Source organism: Manis javanica, chromosome 11, assembly GCF_040802235.1.
Source record: "Manis javanica isolate MJ-LG chromosome 11, MJ_LKY, whole genome shotgun sequence".
Classification (NCBI taxonomy): domain Eukaryota; kingdom Metazoa; phylum Chordata; class Mammalia; order Pholidota; family Manidae; genus Manis; species Manis javanica.
This window is the reverse complement of record NC_133166.1, coordinates 92426711-92449419: the sequence shown is the minus strand read 5'-3', so window position 1 is coordinate 92449419 and position 22709 is coordinate 92426711. Positions and strand designations below refer to the sequence as shown.

At 33.1% G+C, this 22709-nt stretch overlaps 1 protein-coding gene across 5 annotated transcripts in view; it reads left to right on the top strand.

Moving 5' to 3' along the window:
* EDEM3 (ER degradation enhancing alpha-mannosidase like protein 3) overlaps nt 1-22709 on the top strand; it is a 68699-nt gene that overhangs the window by 21338 nt on the left and 24652 nt on the right. For all 5 annotated transcript variants that reach the window (XM_017655578.3, XM_073216891.1, XM_073216892.1 and 2 more), the window contains exons 5-13: nt 1532-1644; nt 3038-3191; nt 9515-9649; nt 11970-12075; nt 16572-16669; nt 18323-18448; nt 18645-18728; nt 19921-20004; nt 20534-20658. In XM_017655578.3, the coding sequence (XP_017511067.1) occupies nt 1532-1644; nt 3038-3191; nt 9515-9649; nt 11970-12075; nt 16572-16669; nt 18323-18448; nt 18645-18728; nt 19921-20004; nt 20534-20658 (1025 nt within the window). The remainder of the gene's footprint in view (nt 1-1531; nt 1645-3037; nt 3192-9514; nt 9650-11969; nt 12076-16571; nt 16670-18322; nt 18449-18644; nt 18729-19920; nt 20005-20533; nt 20659-22709) is intronic.

Here is a 22709-nt window from a genome sequence, read left to right as displayed (position 1 = left end):
CCACATTACTATGAATCTATAGAAAGCAAGATACTGAAACAAATAAAAGATAATTGGGGGAAAGGAAGAGAGCTGAATTAATCCTTTGTTATAAGCTAGGAGCTTTAGAAACTTCTTATCTAATGAAACTGTTAGAATGAATTTTCTAGCTAATTATCAACAAAGAGAACTCTTTCCTACTTTTATTCTTTTTTTTAAACAAATAGCATTGATATAATTCTTGGGAGTAATTCTCAGGATATAGACCTAGGAAGAAGAAGATTAACAAAATGACATTAAAAAGGATATGTGTGTGTGAGTGCGGAATAGGACAGTTGTGTCTCATTCCAAAAGTAATAGAAGGCTGGAAGTATCTGCATTTGTTGCTGCAGAATTTACATGGACTTTGAGATTGAGGAAGGAAAGCAGTCAACTTACAACAGATAGAACATCTGAATTTTTTTTGTACTGGCTGTGTAATTATAATAGTTTGCCATAAAATGAGTAGCCAAAGTTAGGTAAAACTTCATATTATATTTTACTCAGGACTTGCCCTAAATTTGACTTGAATTTTAGTCAGGAATGTTTTATATCTACATTAGAATTTTTAGTGCAAGTATCAAATAAACTGTAAAAGCACTACAACATGTTGTCAAACAGAAAGATTGAACAGTGTACTAAAGGAAAACTACTTTTAATGGACCTGGATCTAAAATAACATCTAATAGTGTGGCCTTAATTTAGACTGAAAAATGAAATCAACCTATGTAATGACCCTTTCATGGAGCTCATAGCAAGAATCCAGTGTTACTAACTTAGGATTCTAGACATGCATAGTAATAATAATAATAATAATAATAATAATTATTATTATTAAGTTCTTATTTATGTCAGGCACTTTATTAAAAGTACACACTTTACCTTATGTAAGAAAACAATTCTGTGAAAGTAGATATTTGCTCTTTTTGTAGATGAAGTAACAGGCTGAAAGGTGGAAATAACAGCTGAGACTACACAGGTAGTGAATGAAAAAACCAAAATTCAAATCAGGGCTTGCTCTTGACTGCAACATGGTACTGTCTCCTTAGTTAGGGGCTCGGGCATCTACTGGGTGAAGATGGCAGGTGGTATGTGGTTTGGGTCAGTCATCCCCTGAAGGATGTGTTTCCTCTGAGAGTAAGCAACCTTTAAAATGGTGTTTGTTGAATAGGATATTTGTGTGTGTATGTGTGTTGACTTGCACGCCAAATCCCAATACAGCTCACCTTATGTAACTCTAGGTCACAGGTTATATATTAAGAAACTGGTTAAAAATTCTGATGCTGATTTGTTTTAAAGTACTAATGGTATTTCAGTGTGTCTAAAGAAGAAGTATATAAAGATTCCTTATAATATAATTAGATGTTTAATTTTTTTCAGTTTTCAATATTAACACATTTTTATAATGTGCTTAAGGGAAATATTTTACATGTCATTTTTAGTAGCTCATTCTGAGGTTATTTCTCCTTGACTTGGTAGAAAAGAACTTTATTTTCATAATTTCTTCTTCTAGGTATTAAATAAAACTAAAGAATTTGAAGATGCAGTGAGAAAAGTTTTAAGAGATGTTAATTTAGATAATGATGTAGTTGTATCAGTCTTTGAAACAAACATCAGAGTTCTTGGGTAAGTAAATAAGAAACTGAAACTATAATTTTAATAACAGAAAATTTATTATGTTTAAAAGATGAAGAAATTTCATGTGTTTAAAGGATAAAAATTAAGATATTATGAATCACAGAGGCTGTGGGATGATCTTTCATTATTATATCCAGTACAGATAGCAGCAAGCTTTGGAAATAGTTGCAAAGTAAAATCAAGGGTATTCCTTTTAGGTTGTGTTAAAAAGTAGGTTGCACATCTGCCTAAGTGTCCATCAGTAGATGAGTGGATAAAGAAAATGTACATACACACAATGGAATATTATTCAGCCATAAAAAGAAAAGAAATCCTGCCATTTGCAATAACATGGATGGATCTAGAGGGTATGATGCTCAGTGAAATAAGACAGGCACAGAAAGACAAATAACCAAATGACTTCACTCATTTGTGGAGTATAAAAACAGCAAAACAGAAGGAACAAAATAGTAGTAGACTCGAGACACTGAGAAGGGACTAGTGGTTACCAAAGGCGGGAGAGGGTAAAGGGGATTAAGGGACACAATAATTTGTAGTCACACTATAGGTAGGTCATGAGGACAGTAGTACAGCATGAGGAATGCAATTAATGACTCTAACATCTTACTACCTTGATAGACAGCGACCGCAGTGGAGGGGTAAGGACTTGACAATATGGGTGAATGTTGAACCACTGTTTTACGCATTTGAAACCATCATGAGATTGTATGTTAATGATACTTTGATAAAATAAATAAAAAGTAGGTTAAACATTGGCACATTAGCTACATCACAGGTTTTTCATTAGCTTACATAGTTTGCTAACCTTAGCCAACACCTCTTCAAGCCAAATGGAAGTAAACATACAGGATTATCTCTCAACTAGTTTGAAATGCTCTTGAAATGTTTAAAAAGAAGGAATTACAGGATTTATTAATTGAAGTTTCAACATCATTAAATTTTTGTATTTATTGGTTACTTTCATGTTATTGTAAGTCATTTCCTTTTGTCCAAGTGAATCTGTTCTTCAGTTAAATTTAAATCATTATGCAGCTTTTCACAGTTTACTAATGTTACATTTAATATAGAGTTTTTAAACATTTTTTAAATGTTATGCTAAGAGAAAGATTTCATGATATAATTAAGTCAGTTAAATTCAAGATTTATTCAAATCAAGTCAAATTTGTTAAGTGATTTCTAGGGTGTTCTTTATTTAAGAAAACTTAAAGTATTTAAGAATACTAAACACTTTACAACAGATAGAACATCTGAATTTTTTTTGTACTGGCTGTGTAATTATAATAGTTTGCCATAAAATGAGTAGCCAAAGTTAGGTAAAAAATTAAGTTCTTCTGTGTTTCTATCTGTAAGGTGTGGGTAATGTCCATCTTTGTGATTATAGGGGTCTTTTGGGTGGACACTCATTGGCAATCATGCTGAAAGAAAAAGGCGAGTACATGCAGTGGTACAATGATGAACTTCTCCAAATGGCAAAGCAATTGGGTTACAAACTTTTACCAGCTTTCAATACTACCAGTGGCCTTCCTTACCCAAGAGTAAGTAACTCTGAAAAAATATGGCAATCTTTATATACTTCCTTTGCTGTTTTTAAAAGAAACTAATGTTTGTGATTGGAGCCATTGTTCCTCATCTGCTTGAGGCTGGAAAAAAATGCTTCATAGCTGTATAACCAATTTATATTGACATTTCAATTAATTTGCATTTGAGCAGTATGAGAATTTAGATTAGTTTAAGCTTTTTATGTGTCACTGTGTAACAGATTAGATTATGCTATGGAAGGAAGAAACAGATGCCGGACTAGAATTTGGGCACAGAATTACTTGTGCAGAAGACATAATCGTAGCAGAGAGAGTAGGTGTTTTTTCTCCCGGGGAGAGGACAGAGAGAGAACACAGTCCAGAGGGAGGCTAAGAAGGAAATAAAATGGTGAAAAGGAGAGTGTTGACCGACCGACTTAGGAGGAGAGCCACAAGTAGTGCTCGGTGTTATAATACCATAAAAAGGGAGCTACTGAAAAGGAGATGTTCTAGATAACATTAGGAGAATTAGGTGTAAACAGCGCTTTGAGGAATGTGGTGTGGTAGAAGAAAGGGGAAAGAAGGATTCAAAATAGGTCCAAGTATAGGACCATTCATTTGAGATTTCTTCTGTGTTGGAAGTTAAAGAGAGTTGGCAGCAGAGTCAGTTAAGGGAATTTTGTGTTCTTTTCTGCCAAGAAAATGTCATACTTAAAGCGAAGGGAAAGAAGCCATTGCAATGGAAAGAACTCTCCTAACATTTCTTTGTTAACACTGTACTCTCTTCCTCTTAGTCCAAGTCAGACACCTTGGCCATGATCAAGTTCTATTAATTTTTTTCTTTTTTTACTATTGCCATGCTAGTTGAAACCAATACGTTATTCCTAAACTACTGAAAATAACTATCTTACTTTTTTCTCTCTGGTTTATGCTTCAGAGACTTATATTAATCTTACTAAAACATATTTATCAAATGACCCGCAAAAGTTCTGACTCTTCCTATTGTACTGAGTGTCCTTTAACTCAAGAATTCTGTATGGTTTGGCAGGAGACTTTCTTTCTGATGTTGCCTTACGCCCCACACCCCAATGAAATGAGTGCTCCCTCTCAGCCAAAATAATCGGTTTGTGTCTCCCTCAACACCTAGGGTTTTTCAGTTTGTTTGTTACTTATTTCCACACCTTTAGGCCTGCCATTTCTATTACCTGGAATAACTTCTCTACCTTTGTGAATCAAATCAGATTCACTTCATCATCAAGAAATCTGACTGCAGGTAGAGCCTAATACAAAGGAGTGCATCTCACAGCCATTGACTTAGCCATTGGTTTAGTAGATTGTGACCAACACTTCTTTTTTTTTAATGAAACAGACTACTATTAAATCTCTTACTTAAATTTCTAGGTTTTGATATTTGACATAGCTCTTCTGTGAACATCCTTATATACATCTTACTTAATTTCTTCCCTCAGATAAATTACTAGAAGGGGAAATAATAAGTCACAGAAATAGGGAATGCTTTTTAAGGCTTTGGGTACTTACTGTCCAGTTGTTCTCCAGAATGGTCTACTTCCACAGTTCCTCTGTGTTGTATAGAAGCACATGGGTCATTGTCCTCTTGCCAACACTGTTATCATTATCTTGCCGATTTAGTGGAAAAAACAGGGAGTCCTGTTTCAATTTGAATTTCTTTGCTTATTGGTATGATTAAACTTTTTTGTGATTTTTTTATTTTCTTAGCATATTAAAATTAAAAGCAGTTGTTTTTAACAATCTAGATGTTTATTTAATTGAATTAACTTTTAGTAAATATCTTTAGTTTTTGTTGTAAATAGAGCTGCTGAATTTTGAGGAATCGAGCATTTTTCACTTATGCCATAACATGAGAAGTAGGCAAGCAATTGAAACAGAAACTGCTGTGAGCATTATAGTAAAACAAAGAAAATTGTATTATTTTCTTATCCTCTCAAGTGTCAAGAAAATTTTTTAAATTATATTTCAGAAGAAGACTGCAGGAAGAAAATAACTGCCTTCCCATTCTTCCTTATACATGCTTAGTAAATACTACTTTTGCTCATGAAAATTTGTACAGTTAACATTTGTTTGATATGCATAAATGATAGATAGTATTTGCATTAGTGGCTTTAACTCAGAAGAATTTGCTGGACAGAAATGCCATTGTAACAGTTAGTGGTCATTTATTTTTTAATTTTTTTATTTCTATTTTTATTTTGGTATCATTAATCTACAATTACATGAGGAACATTATGTTTACTAGACTCCCCCCTTCACCAAGTCCCCCCCACATATCCCATTAGTCACTATCCATCAGCGTAGTAAGATGCTGTAAAATCACTACTTGTCTTCTCTGTGTTGCACAGCCCTCCCCATGTCCACCCCCACATTATACATGCTAATCATAAGGCCCCCTTTCTTCTTCCCCCTCCTTCTCCCTCCCTTCCCACCCATCCTCGCTGATCCCTTTCCCTTTGGTAACTGTTAGTCCTTTCTTGGGTTCTGTGATTCTGCTGCTGTTTTGTTCCTTCAGTTTTTCCTTTGTTCTTATATTCCACATATGAGTGAAATCATTTGGTACTTGTCTTTCTCCACCTGGCTTATTTCACTGAGCATAATACCCTCTGCTCCATCCATGTTGTTGCAAATGGTAGGATTTGTTTTCTTCTTATGGCTAAATAATATTCCATTGTGTGTGTATACCACATCTTCTTTATCCATTCATCTACTGATGGAACACTTGGGTTGCTTCCATTTCTTGGCTATTGTAAATAGTGCTGTGATAAACATAGGGGTGCATCTGTCTTTTTCAAATTGGGCTGCTGCATTCTTAGGGTAAATTCCTAGAAGTGGGATTCCTGGGTCAAATGGTATTTCTATTTTGAGCTTTTTGAGTAATCTCCATTCTGCTTTCCACAATGGTTGAACTAATTTACATTCCCACCGGCAGTGTAGGAGGGCTCCCCTTTCTCCACAGCCTCTTCAACATTTGTTGTTGTTTGTCTTTTGGATGGTGGCGATCCTTACTGGTATGAGGTGATACCTCATTGTGGTTTTAATTTGCATTTCTCTGATGATTAACGATGTGGAGCATCTTTTCATGTGTCTGTTGGTCATCTGAATTTCTTCTTTGGAGAACTGTCTGTTCAGCTCCTCTGCCCATTTTTTAATTGGATTGTTCACTTTTTGTTTGTTGAGGTGTGTGAACTCTTTATATATTTTGGATGTCAACCCTTTATCGGATCTGTCATTTATGAATATATTCTCCCATACTGTAGGATGCCTTTTTGTTCTATTGATGGTGTCCTTTGCTGTACAGAAGCTTTTCAGCTTGATATAGTCCCACTTGTTCATTTTTGCTTTTGTTTCCCTTGCCTGGGGAGATATGTTCATGAAGAAGTCGCTCATGTTTATGTCCAAGAGATTTTTGCCTATGTTTTTTTCTAAGAGTTTTGTGGTTTCATGGCTTACATTCAGGTCTTTGATCCATTTCAAATTTACTTTTGTGTATGGGGTTAGACAATGATCCAGTTTCATTCTCTTACATATAGCTGTCCAGTTTTGCCAACACCAGCTGTTGAAGAGACTGTCATTTTCCCATTGTATGTCCATGGCTCCTTTATCGAATATTAATTGACCATATATGTTTGGGTTAATGTCTGGAGACTCTTTTCTGTTCCACTGGTCTGTGGGTCTGTTCTTGTGCAAGTACCAAATTGTCTTGATTACTGTGACTTTGTAGTAGAGCTTGAAGTTGGGGAGTGAGATCCCCCCCACTTTATTCTTCCTTCTCAGGATTGCTTTGGCTATTCGGGGTCTTAGTGATGGTCATTTTTAAAACCTACATATCAACCTTAGAGCCAGTCCACATTTTGTACATCATTTTCTCAAAGCTAATTAAAAGCACTTTGCCAGCTTTTCAGTTAATACCTAATACCTCATTTCTAAGGTTGAGTAGATGATTAGATTAATAAAATATAGGATTAATAGGAATTCTGTTATGATTTAATGCATATTTTATGGATTTGCCATTGTAGCAAATACCTAATGTAGATAAATTTAGCGTAGATAATTTAAACTTTCAGTAAAATAGGGTCCTTTTTAAGAACTACTTTGTGACTCTCAGGAACACAGGACAGTAGGAACTAGGTTCCTTCCTGATTCCTTCCAAGTACAAAACCTTTGTCATACTTTTATCCTTTTTTGTTTTAAGCCTTTCAGGTAAACAGAGCAAGCAGTAAGCTCCTTGTTTCCGACTTCTATGAGTAAATAAATGGTACTATCTGTACAACCATCATTTGAGGCCTTTCAGGGAGGACAGAAGCCTATCTATCAGCCTTGAAATCAAAAGACAAGAGGATGCCCATAAGCAAAAAAAAGGCACTGAACCCTTCTTCCTTGCCTTGTGGAAATGGCAGTGCCCTCTGGAGGCAGAAATGTACCTAGGCTTTGCATCTGGCAGTTGATAACCATTATCTTCGGCATACAAGATTGAAGTGATAAGAGACTCTAGATGTGTTAAGAAATAGTCCTTTTGCAGCATTTTGTAGCAATCATCTTGGGACAGTAAAGATTAATATACCAAGTAACTTAGATATTTCAATGTATGAAACTAATGATTCAAAGTATTCCTTTTTTTTAAGAGAAAAGATACTAAAAATGGGATACAAATGTTTGTTCTTTTCTGTCTTGCCTTTGCTTTCTCACAACTGCTTCCTGGACTTTGTCATTCTTAGGTCTTGACTACTCCCAATTCAGTGATATTTTTTCTGATTTTTAGATATTAGCATTTGTTGTCAGTTCCATTTGTTTGGCACTTACTTATGACTTTCCATTATTAGTTATCATCTCTGTTTACACATAGGTCTTATTTGCTCTGTCTGGATCTTAAGCTCCTTGAAGGCAGAGATCTCTTCAGTTTCTTTGTATCTTAACATAAAACACACCACATAGCAGACAATTGTTAAATATTGATCTGTTGATTATAGTAATGAATAGAGGTAACCAGAAAATCCTTTTCATTGTTGACTTTTAACTGTAAATATTTCTTAGAATTATTATACTTAGTGTAATTTATGGAATGAAATATTTTATTATTGAAGATTGCTTCATTTTAAGTTCATTATTCTTAACATAAAATTTAGTTATGTAGACAGAGATATGGACAGCGTAAGAAGACAGGATAGTTTCCAGTCTAGTTCTTGGTGCAGAGCTACATAAAGCTGTTTATTTTTCCAGAATTACAAATGGTAGAGATAATATGAATTTTAGTGGGTTTTCAGAGGTGGTGCCTGGCACATAGAATGTAGTGTAAATGCTTCATGTGACATTCTAGGAAGTGAGACAAGTGGCAGTACCAAAGCCAGCATAGTTATCCCCTTCCCATGTCTCACCTGTATGTCACTTTTATTGTTTGTTAGTTGTTGAGTGGGTATTTTCCCTATCTCCTTGCCTAGACTTTCCTAGAATCTGTTGATTGGCTACTGTTAAAGTAATGGGCATACCCAGAAATTGACTTCTGCAGATAAGTTGAAATACAAATTTTTTTGAACTTCTCTTTATAAGGGTTTGAATAATAATTGATTGGGAACATACTGTGATGCTTTGTGTTTGATTTTTTTTGTTGTTGTTTTTATGCTGAGTCCTTGGCATATGCTTGTTCTTTTGTCGTTTATTTGACTGCAGAAAAACATTCTACTTCTAATCACCTTCTAGGCAGGTTTGTCTGGTTAATACAGGTTTATACTATAGTATTACTTGGCTATATTTGAATTAGAAAAAGTAATTCCTTAAAAAATTTTCTTTATGTTATTTGTTAGTCTGCTATCAAGACAGTATACTCTTTAGTTCAAAACTTTTCAAAATCCAAACAAAATTTTAATCTTTTAAATATGTATATTAACTTAATCAGTTTTTTTCTCTATGAAGGACTATTTAATATATTACTGTTTTTTCACAAATTCTCAAACCTAATTTTTTTAGGGCTGGTCTAGTTCCCTACTCTTGTACTAACTAGTTCAAACTGTCCAGAGAACAAAATTGTTCTTAAAGGTATTCTCTTTATGTAATTCTCATAGCAATATTGAATTTTGATATTATCAAGGAAGGAACTAAATGAAAACTTATTTACCACGTGAACATTATGTGTGTAGAGTGTACTTCTCTGGATATTAATTGGAAAGTCACAAAGATAATCAGATTTAATTTCAATGCTTATTTTTTGAATTATTTTCATGATTTGATAAAAAGCCTTCATTGAAAAATACTTTCTTATCCAGAAATCATAATCTCTTCATAATTGCTAATGATAATCTTCTCATTTTATTTAGATTAATTTAAAGTTTGGTATCAGAAAACCAGAAGCTCGGACAGGAACGGAGACAGATACCTGTACAGCTTGTGCAGGTACCTTGATCCTTGAGTTTGCTGCTTTAAGTCGATTCACAGGAGCAACAATATTTGAGGTTTGCTTTCATAGTCTTTGATCTCCTGGGTACTGGGCATAACTAACTCTATGTTTTCTTCATTGGTCAAATATTAGCATTATCATTTGGAGGATTTCTATTATTTTAATGAACATTTGCCTAAATTCCATCACATAGTCTTTGTCAAAAACATAGAAGTCACTTTGAGGTAGCTATGTTACATATGGCTTTGCATTTTTTTCAAAAACTATAAAGTTTTAGATTTATTCTTAGCAGATTTTTTAGCCATATTACTTACATGAATTCATATAACAATTGTCTAGATGAAATACTGTGTCTCTGTTTTATTTGTTAGACTTCTAGATGGTCTATTGCATTTCTGAAAACCTCACTAATCTTCTAAAACAGTGAAAATGCTTTTTATTGTATCTGTTCAAATGTGTCAGTAGTAACACAGAACACTCTTTTTCAAATGTGACTTTGGAGAATTTCTTTTTTTTAACTCAACATATTGTACACTTAAAGCAAACGAACTCAGGTGGCCTTTTTGTGTATGATGTTCAAAGTTTCTTAAGGATGGATTTATCATGTTTGGTTTCATTTTAATTCTGTACCTTGTTGACTAATATTTTTTATTCATTAGAAAGTGTAGTCACTTGTGGATACTGCCTAATTTGAACTACAAACTCTCTCAGATACCAGTGAATTTATAGGTGAATAAAGTGAGGCTCAAAGAGGATAAGATGCACAGCTAGTGGGTGAATGGGTGGAACTGGAGTTAGATGCATGCCTTTCTGAATGCGAAGTCCATACTTTTTCCAATCACTATTTTGTATTTGTGAGTAAATCTATGGAAAATTTTTTTTTTAACTTTTTGAATGTACAGTAAGAGAAGTATGAATGTAGACTACTTCAATGTAGTGTAAGAGAAGCAACCTGATGCAGTTGACAAAGGATCACTTTATACAGGGTTGGCAAACTAGTGTCTGTGGGCCAACATCTACAATGTTTTTGTAAATAAATTTTTATTGGAACATAACCATGCTCATTTATGTATTTTTCTGTTTCTCTGGCTGCATTTGTGCTACGCCAGCAGAATTGCATAATTATGTCAGTGACTATATGTACCAGAATGCCTAAAATATTTACTGTCAGGCCCTTGTCAGAAAAAGTGTTGACTTGTGGTTTAACATATAAAGAGATCTGAATTCTCATATTAACTGTCTTATATTTTAGTTTAAACCTTCATTAAATCTTTGATTTCGCTGGGCCTGTTTTCTTAGCGGTTAATTAGGTATAGGGAAATAAAAGTCCTTATGAAACTTTCCATCACTGAAATTACAGCATTTAATTAATGTTGTAATATGCTCTGTTTTAAAAAAATCAGTGTAAACAGGTAGAATCAAGAATTAAAATTATTTTATACTCTATTCTTAAATCTGCAGTGACAAATTGGCTTAATGATTTTTTTTCTTTCATAGAAGTACTTCTGCAATGCTGAATAGATTCATGCTCTGAAATTAATTTTAATTTAGAAACTCTGTTGTACATGTCCTTAGCTTTCATGTTTTGTAAAGATCTTTTCATCCAAAGCCAAGAATTTGATTAAAAGCAATTTTAATTTGGTGTCCAATGGATAAAAATAAATGAAAAGAAGAAAAAAATGTCATAAGGTTATAAATCTGATATTGTTAAATGAATACTAGTTGATTTAAGTAAAGCAACTCTTCACAAAGAGAGATAGTTACATGCTATTTAAAAAGTGGGATTTGAAATGCCTGTTTGTGGTTCAGATATAGCTTCCCACCTTTGAAATCCTATATTAATTTTCTAAATAAGTATATATAAGGAGATTTTTACTTTGCACTTAGATGATAGATATTATTTTAATAAGTGCATTTAATTATGGCAGCAATTAATATAATTTAATAGTACATGTTTGTGAATGTGTACTGCAAAAGTAGATGAACATGGATAGTCTCAAAGTGAGATCACTGCCACTAAATAGCAGTTTTAGAGTCCTTTTTAACTAGACTTGATTGGCTGAGAAAGAGCCAAGATTTAACTTGTAAAAAATTTAATATATATCATAAATATTATCTTATTTTATTTTCTTATTTATTTATCTTTAATTTATTTTTTCTAATTTTATTTATCTAATTTTATTATTATCTAAATTTATTATTATCTAAATTATATAATTTTATTTATCTAAATTTATTATTAAATTTATCTTATTTATTTATTAAGGAATTTTACTTAATCTTTAAAATATGCTGTGAGCCTGTGATTTTGGTTTCTTTCCTATTTGTCAGAGACTTATAGTTCTTCAATTGTGCTCTTCTTTTTGTAATTATAGGAATATGCAAGAAAAGCTCTTGATTTTCTCTGGGAAAAAAGACAGCGAAGTAGCAATTTAGTGGGCGTGACTATAAATATTCATACTGGAGACTGGGTACGAAAAGGTATGTTGAGTTGGGCCTTTTAAGTCAAGCCTTCACATCCTCAGAATGGTTGGGAAATAAAGGATTTTCATTTGTTAAAATGATCTCTGGGATAGCATAAAGCATAGTTTCTCCAAGATTGCTGGAATTTCAACTAATCTAGCCTGGTTTTCTTCTTTGGTGCCAAATAGTAGCACACTTATTCTAGATGACTTTGTGTTCCATTTCATACCTTAATGAGTATATCATAGATATAGGCATAGAAGAAATACTAGAGCTAATTTCTTTCAGGACTAGAGGATCAGAATACTTCAACCATCTCATATCAAGATATAGTTACGTGGAAATCTGTATTTAATAATATTATCACCAGTCCTTATTAAGATGAATTGGAATCAGGAGACAAATGTTATATGAACAAACAGGATATAGGATTGTATAAAGAAAATGGTTTCATCTTTATAAGATACCCCTATAGAAACAAGCATAGACATACAACTATACTAAAATATTCCTAATAAGATTATCTTTTTTATACTTCCTCTATATTCCAAAAATCTTATGTTGTTATGTATAAAATTAAAAATAACTGCCTATTTTTAAATAAATTAAAATGATATCATTATTAATTGAATTTACTGAAATAAAAGTACTGCCTCTAGTTAGTATTGTATAGTTTTTCCATGTTTTATCTACATGGTTCCTGAAAGTAATCTAAATCCTGGTTTCTGAATTCTGCAGTTTCTTTTTTTTAACCTGCTTTGAAACTCAGGGGCAAATTAATTAATCATAATTAAGTTTAATCATAATCCTTGGTCTGTGACATTGTCGTCATTGGTCCATTTGTGACCTGTTTTGCTTGGTCATTTTGAACGATGTAATAAGCACTCATAAATGGACCATCCATCACAAAATCAACTTATTTGACAATATATTACTTCTGCTTATGGTTCTTGACTTTCCCTACCTTTGCAATCCCACACCTCTACCTTCTCCAATTGGATAACCATCGTTCTTATCTTGTATTTGTCATTCCCTTGCTTTCCTTTTAGAAAAGTTTTAGTACATCTTAGATATTTTGAAAGGTATATTTTTTGTTTAAACTTTATAAAAATATGTCATATGTACCCTTTTGAAACTTTTTACACTTAATAAGGTGTTGCTAAGATTCATGCATATTGTTGCATGAACGTGTAGCTTACTCTTTTTGACTGGTATATAATATTCTATTGAATGAGTTAACCATTATCTATGGGCATTTAGATTGTTTCCAGGATTTTACTATTGTGAACAGTAGTCCCATGAATATTTTTTATGTTTCTCCTGTTGTATAGTGATTTCTCTGGGCTATATATCTATGATTGGAACTTTTATATCATGGGTAAGTTAATGTTCAACTTAAGGAGATTATATCAAATTGTCAAATTTGTTTTCAAAATTGTCTTTTGAAGAAGTTTCACCTCTTTAAACTTTCACCAGTGACATAAAAGAGATGCTATAGATCAACATCCTCTCCATTTGTTGACAGACTCAAAGAGTTTGCCAAATGGGTGCACAAAGGATTTCCCCTTGTGGTTCGATTTTTATTTCTTTGATCACTAATGATGTTGAAAACCTCTTTATGTTTACTGGGCATATGTTTCCCTTTTTTGTTATGAATGTTTTTGTATTTTTTCTATTTTCTATTGGGTTTCTTATGCTTTAAAAATATATTGATACCTATGTGATACTTACAATCTATGTGATAACTATTCTTTGAAATTTATTGAAATTTTTTTGGCCTAAAACATGGTCAAGTTTTTGAAATCATTCCACATGTGCTTTAAAAAATATTTTTTCTAATTGTTGGGTTTATATTTCTATATATGTCAGTTTGCTCAGTTAATATACAGATCCTTACTGATTTTCTGTTTGTTTGACCTATCATGAATTAAGAAAGAAAGGTGGATAAAATTTTTGATAATGATAGCAGACTTCTTAATAGCTCCCGGTAGTTCTGTTTTTTGCTTTATTATGTTATTAGGTGCATTCATTTAAAATCATTATCTTTTCCTAGCTGAACCTTTCATCATTATATAATCATCATCTCTAATGGTACTCTTTGTCTTAAAGTTTATTTAATCTGGTAGTAATTTCACCAATTTAGAATGCTTAGTTCCTTAACATCAGCTTTATGTTGCTTAATATTTACTTAAGTATTTTCTGCCCTTTCACTTCAAGTCTTTGCAGGTTGTGACTCCTGTAAAATTTATAGATTTTTAAAAAGCCATTTGTCAGTCTTTATCCTTTAATTGGTGAGTTTAGTTCATTTACATTTATTGCTATTTTTAATATATTTAGATTTATTTATACTATCTTAATTATTTCAGTATGTCCCACCTTTCCTGTGTTTATTTTTTAATCCTTTTGTTTTTAATTGAAACCTATAGTTACCTCTTAGTAAAATATGAACTTAAGCATGCCCTCCCATCCCTTGTCTCCCTCCCACCCCAACTCTCATCCATTGTTATGTTGATACCATATAGATACTTGATTCTTATTCATTATGAGTATGTTTTCTGTTTTTTCTTTTGGTCTTAGTACCACCCTTCTCCCTGTTTCTTTAAAAATAACAAAGTTTATCAAGGTATTTGGTCATTTGAACTTTATTGCTTGCAGCATCTCTAGATTTGTCTCTCTTCTTATCCCAAACTGTTTTCAGTAGATTTTAATAGCTTCCGATACCTTATATGCCTAACAATAACTTTATTATGCTTTCATGTTTGAGTAACAGTTTGACTGTATATAATTTCCTGTGCAAGTTCTTTCCTTTCAAGCCTTTGAAAATACAACTCTATTGTCTTCCTACATCCTGCTTTAAAAAAACTCATATTATTTGGATTTTTATGCTCTTATGTGTGATCTATACTTTTTCTATGAAAGATTAAGAATATCAGAGGCAAAGAGAAATTTCTAAAAGAATCACTAGGTGTAGAATTTTCTTTCTGTTTCCTTTTAGGATCCTGTGGGTTCTTTCTAGTTAAAATCCTTGTTTTTTGAACATAAAATCTTTCTTTTTATTTTAGATGTTTTTATCCTTTTCATTTTCATTTATCTCTATGCAGTTCCTATTATCTAAATTACTTCTGTTTCTGTCCTCCATATATCTTAGCTTTCATTTTTTCTTTTTTTTCCCCTGCCTTTCTTCTGGAAGATTATTACCTGTGATCTTCCAACTTGCTAATGTGTTCCTCAGTTGTTTCCTTTCTGCTATAAATCCCATCTATTTTGTTACTTTATTACTATTTTTATCTTACATACTGCTGATTTTTTAAAAACTTCTTACTTTGTATTGCTAATATCTTCTCTATCTCTTTAGAATGTTTGTTAGGCTAATTTTAAATTCTTGGTTTGCCTGTTCTAGTATTTCTTTTTCTAATAAATTCTTATTCCAGTACTTGCTTTTTCTTTTTAAAATGTCTTGCTTCTTAAATGTTCTTGGCCTATAAGTTTATATTCCCTTGCTACCTACTTTGTGGCAGCATCAGATTCCATTCCCTATAAGCTCCAATGATTTTAGGGATGACTTCTAAGAAGTTTTTTTAAATACCTATTCCTGGACCCCCTAGAAATTCTGATTTAATTGTCCTGGAGTGTGCCCTGGGTATAGGGATTTCCAAGATTGAAACTGTAATTATAATTTAGATTGCAATTCACCAGCCTTAGGAGTCTGGAGAGGAAAGGGAGGGAAGAGAATGCCTAAAGTTAGTTCCCATCTTTTGCTTAGTTCCTTAAGCAGGGCTTCTGTGCTGCCCTGATTTTACTCTTGAAGATGTTGGAGCATAGATCTGAGTGGAGCTGTAACAGGCATGGGAGGAAGCATTGTGTCTTAAGGCAGTGGCAGGAGAGAAGCAAGAGTGAAGCTCCAGCAGTTTCCCCCCTATTTGATCCTTCCACAGCCATGCCTGACTGCCTTCTGCTCCCTGCCAAAGTACCTGCTTCCCTCCAACCTCTTCTGCTACCAGGTTTCTTACAGTGTTCTTTTCTTTCTTTGGCCCTCTATGATGATCTTACAGGAAGAAGCCAGCAATCACGCTAGTTTCAGCAATTGGAACTGTATCTCCAAAGAGCAGCAGCCTTGTTTTCATAATCTATTATAACTTTAAAGAGCATTACCTCACTAATTAAGGGTCTTACTTAAAAATGCACAAAGGTAGCCTCTTCTAGCGTTTTGGAGTTCCTCACTGAGAAAATGAGCTTTAAAAAAATTCTTAAAAGTATTATATCCTGATTTGAAATAAGACCTCGAGTAACCAATTTTGCAAAGTAAGATTTTTTTTAACATACAAACTACTATCAGCACAGGAACTATTCATATGATAGGACTTATGTTCTGTAAATGTGTAATTTTTACTTTAAATAGTTTCACATTTAGACTTATTTTTCATTGTCAGTTTACTAGTACCCTCATTTGTACTCTGTAAAGAATTTTAAGACTTATTTATTAAAGAACCACATTTGTATGTATTTTTTCCTAGATAGTGGAGTTGGAGCAGGGATTGATTCATATTATGAATATCTATTGAAAGCCTATGTTTTGCTTGGAGATGACAGTTTTCTGGAAAGATTTAATACAGTAAGTTGATCCAGCTTTGTATTAACTTTAGAACCAATTTAATTTGGGGGCCAGATTTTGATAGAAACTTATCTGAGTGATATTCTGAGAAATACTTTAGTTTTACATGTATAGTCATTTTTTTGTCGGTATTCCCCTATGATGTTGGACGGGGACAGGGTAAAGGCTATATACATTCCAAAAATTAGTTTACTATTAAGTAGTTTTATTTTCAAGGCTTATCAGAAATTTTTAAGATCTGCCAGTAAGGAATAAAATACATGGTTTTGAGTTTTACCTAATCTACTTTTATACAAGGAAGAAAATTTATTGGAGTTAATTACTGGTTAGCTTTCTCTTTTGAACTCTAATTCTTTTTGAAATCTTGGAAGTTTGGCCTACTCCTTAATCGTACCAAATATGCAGGGCTTTGAAAACTTGGAGAAACTATTGAGTATTCATTTCCAAAGTAGGTCTGTAAGTTTTAAGTCTGGGTAAGGCATATTTTTAGGGGACAGGTAGTGGATTATTGAACCTGATTGGATTGCCTTTGTCTGCAGGTGAAGCACAGTGAAATTAATACAGCAGACTCATCATTTGTATCACTGTACTCTTTGAAATAATTTACCTTTCCAAAAGGTAAATTTGCCCACCTGTCAGTTCACCTGCACTGCTGTGAGACCATATGATATAGTGATCAAAAGTATGGGAGTAGTTCTACTGGAATTTAAATCTTGGAGTAAAACTGGTTTTGTGGTTTTGGCAAGTTACCTTACACTACTTGCCTCCATTCCTCATCCACAAAATGGGAATACCAGCAATATATAGAGAGTTTTTGGGAGGATTAAATGAGATAAAGCATATGAAGTGTTAGAACAGTGCCTTAACATCCAGCAGTACTCAGTAACAGTTATTAAATAATAAAAGAGTTGGGAAAAAAAAGTAAGAATCCTAATAAATCATCAATTGAATACTTTAAGAAACACTATCACAAAAATTGTTTATTAGTTTATAACAAGATTTTCTTAAGGTGAATGAGAACAGATACTATTTTTGCTGGTTCATTATCATTCATTAACTCTAACAGCTTAACCTGTTGTTGTCAAAGTTGAGAAATACCTGCAAAAAGAAGATAAAAGAAGGGGAAAAAAAGTGTTCTTGAGGGCACAAAAGGCAGAGGTAGCTGACCATAAGTGGCACCAGTGATAAGATAACATTAGTTTAGGTAGTGTGAGTACCAGAATATTATGTTAGCTGGGAAGAGACCAAACATTAAGCACAGAAGATGAAACTAATTCTTAATACAGATAACTGTAGCTGTATTTCAAGAGTACATAAGAGCATCCTTGAGTCACAAGGGCATACTAGCTGTGGGCTAATCTTAAACAGCAATGTTCAGATCTACTCCCCCCAGAAGATTCCACATTGATTATAGTCTTTAATATTCTACAACAGAGTTAAAGAACACGAAGGAGTATATATTTTATATATATACATATAATATAGATTTCCATCTAAAACAATCTAAATCCTTATGTAGTTAATAATTAGTAAGTTTATTTGTATATAAATTCAGGTTTAATTTCTTCATGATGCTATTTAATGAAGTGCTGTTTTTAGAATATCACATCTTTTTTTCATCTGTTTTCATGAACACATGTTGTGGTCTTTCAGCACTACGATGCCATAATGAGGTACATCAGCCAGCCACCTCTTCTGCTTGATGTGCACATCCACAAGCCCATGCTGAATGCTCGGACTTGGATGGATGCTTTGCTTGCCTTTTTTCCAGGTTTGCAGGTAAAAAAAAACCTCCTATTTTCTTAATATTGAAGTAAAATTATTGTAATTACATGCATTTGTGACCTCTAAAATTGAGTTACCAAAATGGAGTCACATTTCAAAATTGTTATAATCTACATTTTTCTGTTTATAGAATGATGATAGATAAAATCGGCTTATGTTATTGGGTAATTTTGTTATTGTTGACTTCTAGGTCTTAAAGGGGGATATTAGACCTGCTATTGAAACACATGAAATGTTGTATCAGGTGATTAAAAAACATAATTTTCTACCAGAGGTAAGCAAATAATCTTTGGAATTCTAATTTAATGTACTATAAATTAATAATTAAAGGTAGAAAAAGTCATCTTCAAGATTGGTTTGTGCTTTTTCATTTATTTTTTTCCTGGTTAATTTAATTATTTTTCATTTATACAGTTTTGTATGTATTTTCCTCATGTATTAAGAGAAGTCAGGTTAAGGGTAATGCTGACATTTTATTAAATTTATGTTAAAAAACAAATTAGTTTTTGTTTGACCTTTTCTAATCCATGCCATTTCCTATTGCCTCATTCTAATTTTCACGTATGTATCAGTTAGGAAGACGTTTTTACTTTTTATTTTCTAAAGCTTATTTTATGAAAATGATTTATATTGAATATATTCCTGCTGATCACACATGCTCCTTGAAATTGGAAAATCCAGCTCTTCCTCGTGCTGATTGGAAATTATTCTCTCTGTTTTTTTTTGTACATTATATTAGTAATAAATAGTCTTGCTAGCTTGATAAGGCAAGATTTCAATAGCATACTCTTTGGTTTTCCAGAAACATTAAAATTTTCCAAATTTGTAGATGGCATAGTTCTATCCCTGCTTATTCATTCACTACCCTCTGTGAGATTTTGAAGCATTTCACCAATTTAGAATGCTTTCTAAAATGTTTATTTTAGGAAGTAGAGTTTTTTCAGCTTTCAGGTGAGTGCATGGTGGAAAATAAGGTTTTTAATAACTATACCTTATCACAAATGAGGTTTTATTTGATTCCCATAAAATTTTTTGTTTTTATTTTAGGTTTTTTTTTAATCAATAATGCCCTGTTTGTTTCACATAGGATTTGAGGTTGATATGAAAGTGAGCATTTGTGAAAATAGAAATATGAGAACAAGGAATTTAAGAGAAAAAGTGGAGATGAAAAAAGAAAACACAATTATGTGTTAATTGTGGCAATATTGAGTTTAATAGATTTTCCTAAGCTTTCTAATAACCAAAATCATCATTTAAAAAAATCTGTTTAATTGTTAAAACTAGTAGCCTTAGCAAAAATGAATTGTTATTTTAAGCAGTGAAAATTTCATTTTATAGATGATGAAAATTGTTACCGATTTTAATTAGTTTTACTTGTTTATGATCTAATTTCTGTACTATCATATATTCTAGAACTACTTGTTAATTTTTTAAATCACATTTTTGTGTCTATTTGTTTTGTGCAGGCATTTACCACAGATTTCAGGGTACATTGGGCTCAACATCCTTTAAGGCCAGAATTTGCAGAAAGTACCTACTTCTTGTATAAAGTAAGCTAATTTACCTCTCTTTTGTTGCTTAGATCCCATTCTCTGTTGGATATCTTATTTTAGTAATTGGGCTTTAAAAGTTCTTATTTAATGCTGTAATGATTGGATATATAACAGTTCTTACCCATCTAGTCCATAGTTACTGAAAGTCACAAGAATTGTCATCTAAGTTTTATGTTTTTCCAAAATATTTATGTAAATATTTCTTTAAAGAGAAATTTTGTATTCTAGAGCTGGTTTCTAAAGTATGTCTCTTCCCTTCTTTCAATCAGGCAAGCCTTCTGGGTATTAGAAATTTAAGGGCTAAGATATACAGTTGGACAGCTTTCTAATTGTATATTTAAGAAATTCTATAAAGCAGAGATGCATGGCTTCTTTTCAAAGCCAGGTTCCATGTGACATGTTCTAGTGCCTGATACAACAATGCCTGGCACCTAGTAGGTACTCGATAAATATTTGATAAATGAATGAATATAGTAATATATAAGCTATATATATATATGTATACATATATTCTCCTTTTTAATAGGCTACAGGAGATCCCTACTACCTTGAAGTAGGGAAAACACTTATTGAAAATTTAAATAAATATGCTAGAGTGCCTTGTGGATTTGCTGCCATGAAGGATGTTCGCACTGGGAGTCATGAGGACAGGTAAAGCAATTCCTGACATCCCTTTTCCTCAGAGTAACTCTGAAACCACACAAAGCATGACTAGCAGAATTCCAGTAAGCTTAATACTTTGACCAGAGGTATTTGAAGCTGCAAGCATTAGTTGATTGTGTTTATGTTTAAAACTCTCTTGAATAAGGCTTATTTAAAATTACTTGAAGAGTTATTTTTATCATAGTGCCTGGCATATAGTAGGTACTCAAATGGTTTTTAAATAGATGAATAAATCATTGTTAAATTCCAGAACCTTGGTGTTACCATTAAGAATGTTGGGGTTTTCTTCTTTGTTAATATTTTTTATATTATGTAAAAGATTAGAAATTATTAAGTGTTGCACGGTCTAGATTATGATTTGTGTTCAATTAGGAATTCCTCACGGCAGTATCTTGCTTAATGTGTGTGTTCTTATTCTGCTGATGATTTGGAGGGCTGGGGAAGATCATTGGCAGTTTCTATTTCATTAGATACTTGCTAAATGTAGATAGCATGAAATAATCAAGTTATGAAAAGCATATTTTGGTGAATGTGATATTCATTAACATTCCAGGTATTGCAAGATCACTTATCTGGTTATTTTCACTGCATATCAACACATCTCTAAGTGAACATTAAAGCATGTTTGCTTATTCGGTTTGCAAGTACTCATTTCACAAATATTTATGAGGTGTCTTATGTGCCAGAGTTATACTGTAAGGATTAAAGATGAAAACATCTTTTCCATGATTGAGTCACTGAAGACAGGCAGCTAAGCAGACTTTATAGCATTGTATAAGTGCTGTGAGAACATGAAAGAAAAATTGGGCTGAGATAGTCACTGAAATGTTTCTGAAGGATCCTTTCTACTGAGAGATGTACAAGAATTAGAAAGTAGTAAAAGGGGTTAGAGGCAGATGGACTGGGGGTGGGTGAAACACGACACTCTCCTACTCATAGACCCTCCGTTCATCCTTCACTCAGTGTGTTCTCATAAAGTTCGTTAGGCCTGGAACCTCCTTCCATGACCAAATCTGAGGAGAAGTGGGTAGGCTTCGGGAAATGGGCATGCAGTTAATAGCAAGAAGTGATCAGTATGATCTGTACCATTTATTGACTGCTTCCTACATACCGGGCACTCTTCTAATCAAACACTTTTTGTGTAAAATTCATTTATTTTGACAACAGGCCTTTGGAATGTAATTTCTATTAAAATGTTCATTTTACAAATGAAGAAATTGAGGCACAGAGAGGTTAGGGAACTTGCCAAAGTTCATACAATTAGTAAGGTTAAGTCAGAATTCTAATCAATGCAGATTGGCCCCTGACGTTATGTTATACTGGCAAGTTATTCAAGGTACAATAATTAAGCACCAACTGTATTCCAGTCACTGTACTTAGTTGTGAGGGTGGAAAGAGAAATTAGAACCAGTCCCTGCCCTCCCATGACTTAGAGTTGATGAAGAAGAAGGGTATATAAAGAAATCGTCACAACCATGTGATATGTGCTGCTGTAGAGGGAAGAGGAGCAGTAGGTTGAAGAAATACAAAGAAGACATGATTTGCTTTATGCACAGTTCCAGTTTTCTAATTTAACACGCCCCCCCCACTGAATGTTCCTTATATGACATTGTTTCTAGACCTTTTACCACTGTCTTTGCCCCCTTCTGACTGTATTCCAATATATAGAGTGTCTTAAAATACCTACTCAGAGTTAAGCATACTCAGGATGTGCCCAGCAAAAGAGCACTGTTACCATCTAGATTCAGGTACAAGATCGCTAATTTTCTGAGGGCCTGATGGGCTTATGCCCTCTATCTAACTGAGGATCACTCCCTCCTCAGCTCACTGTTCCCTGTGGCAGCATCATACCTCTCAGGTGCATTAGACTCAACAAAAGGTTGAAAAGTACTAATTTTCATCATACTGTGTTATGTGTTTTAGGGTTTTTAGCAGCTTTACTGTAATTCAGCTCACAGTGAATTTGTGGCTAGTTGATCACAGATACTTAACAATGGCTTACTGACAAATGACTGTTCCTGCCTTGCTTTTGAGCAACT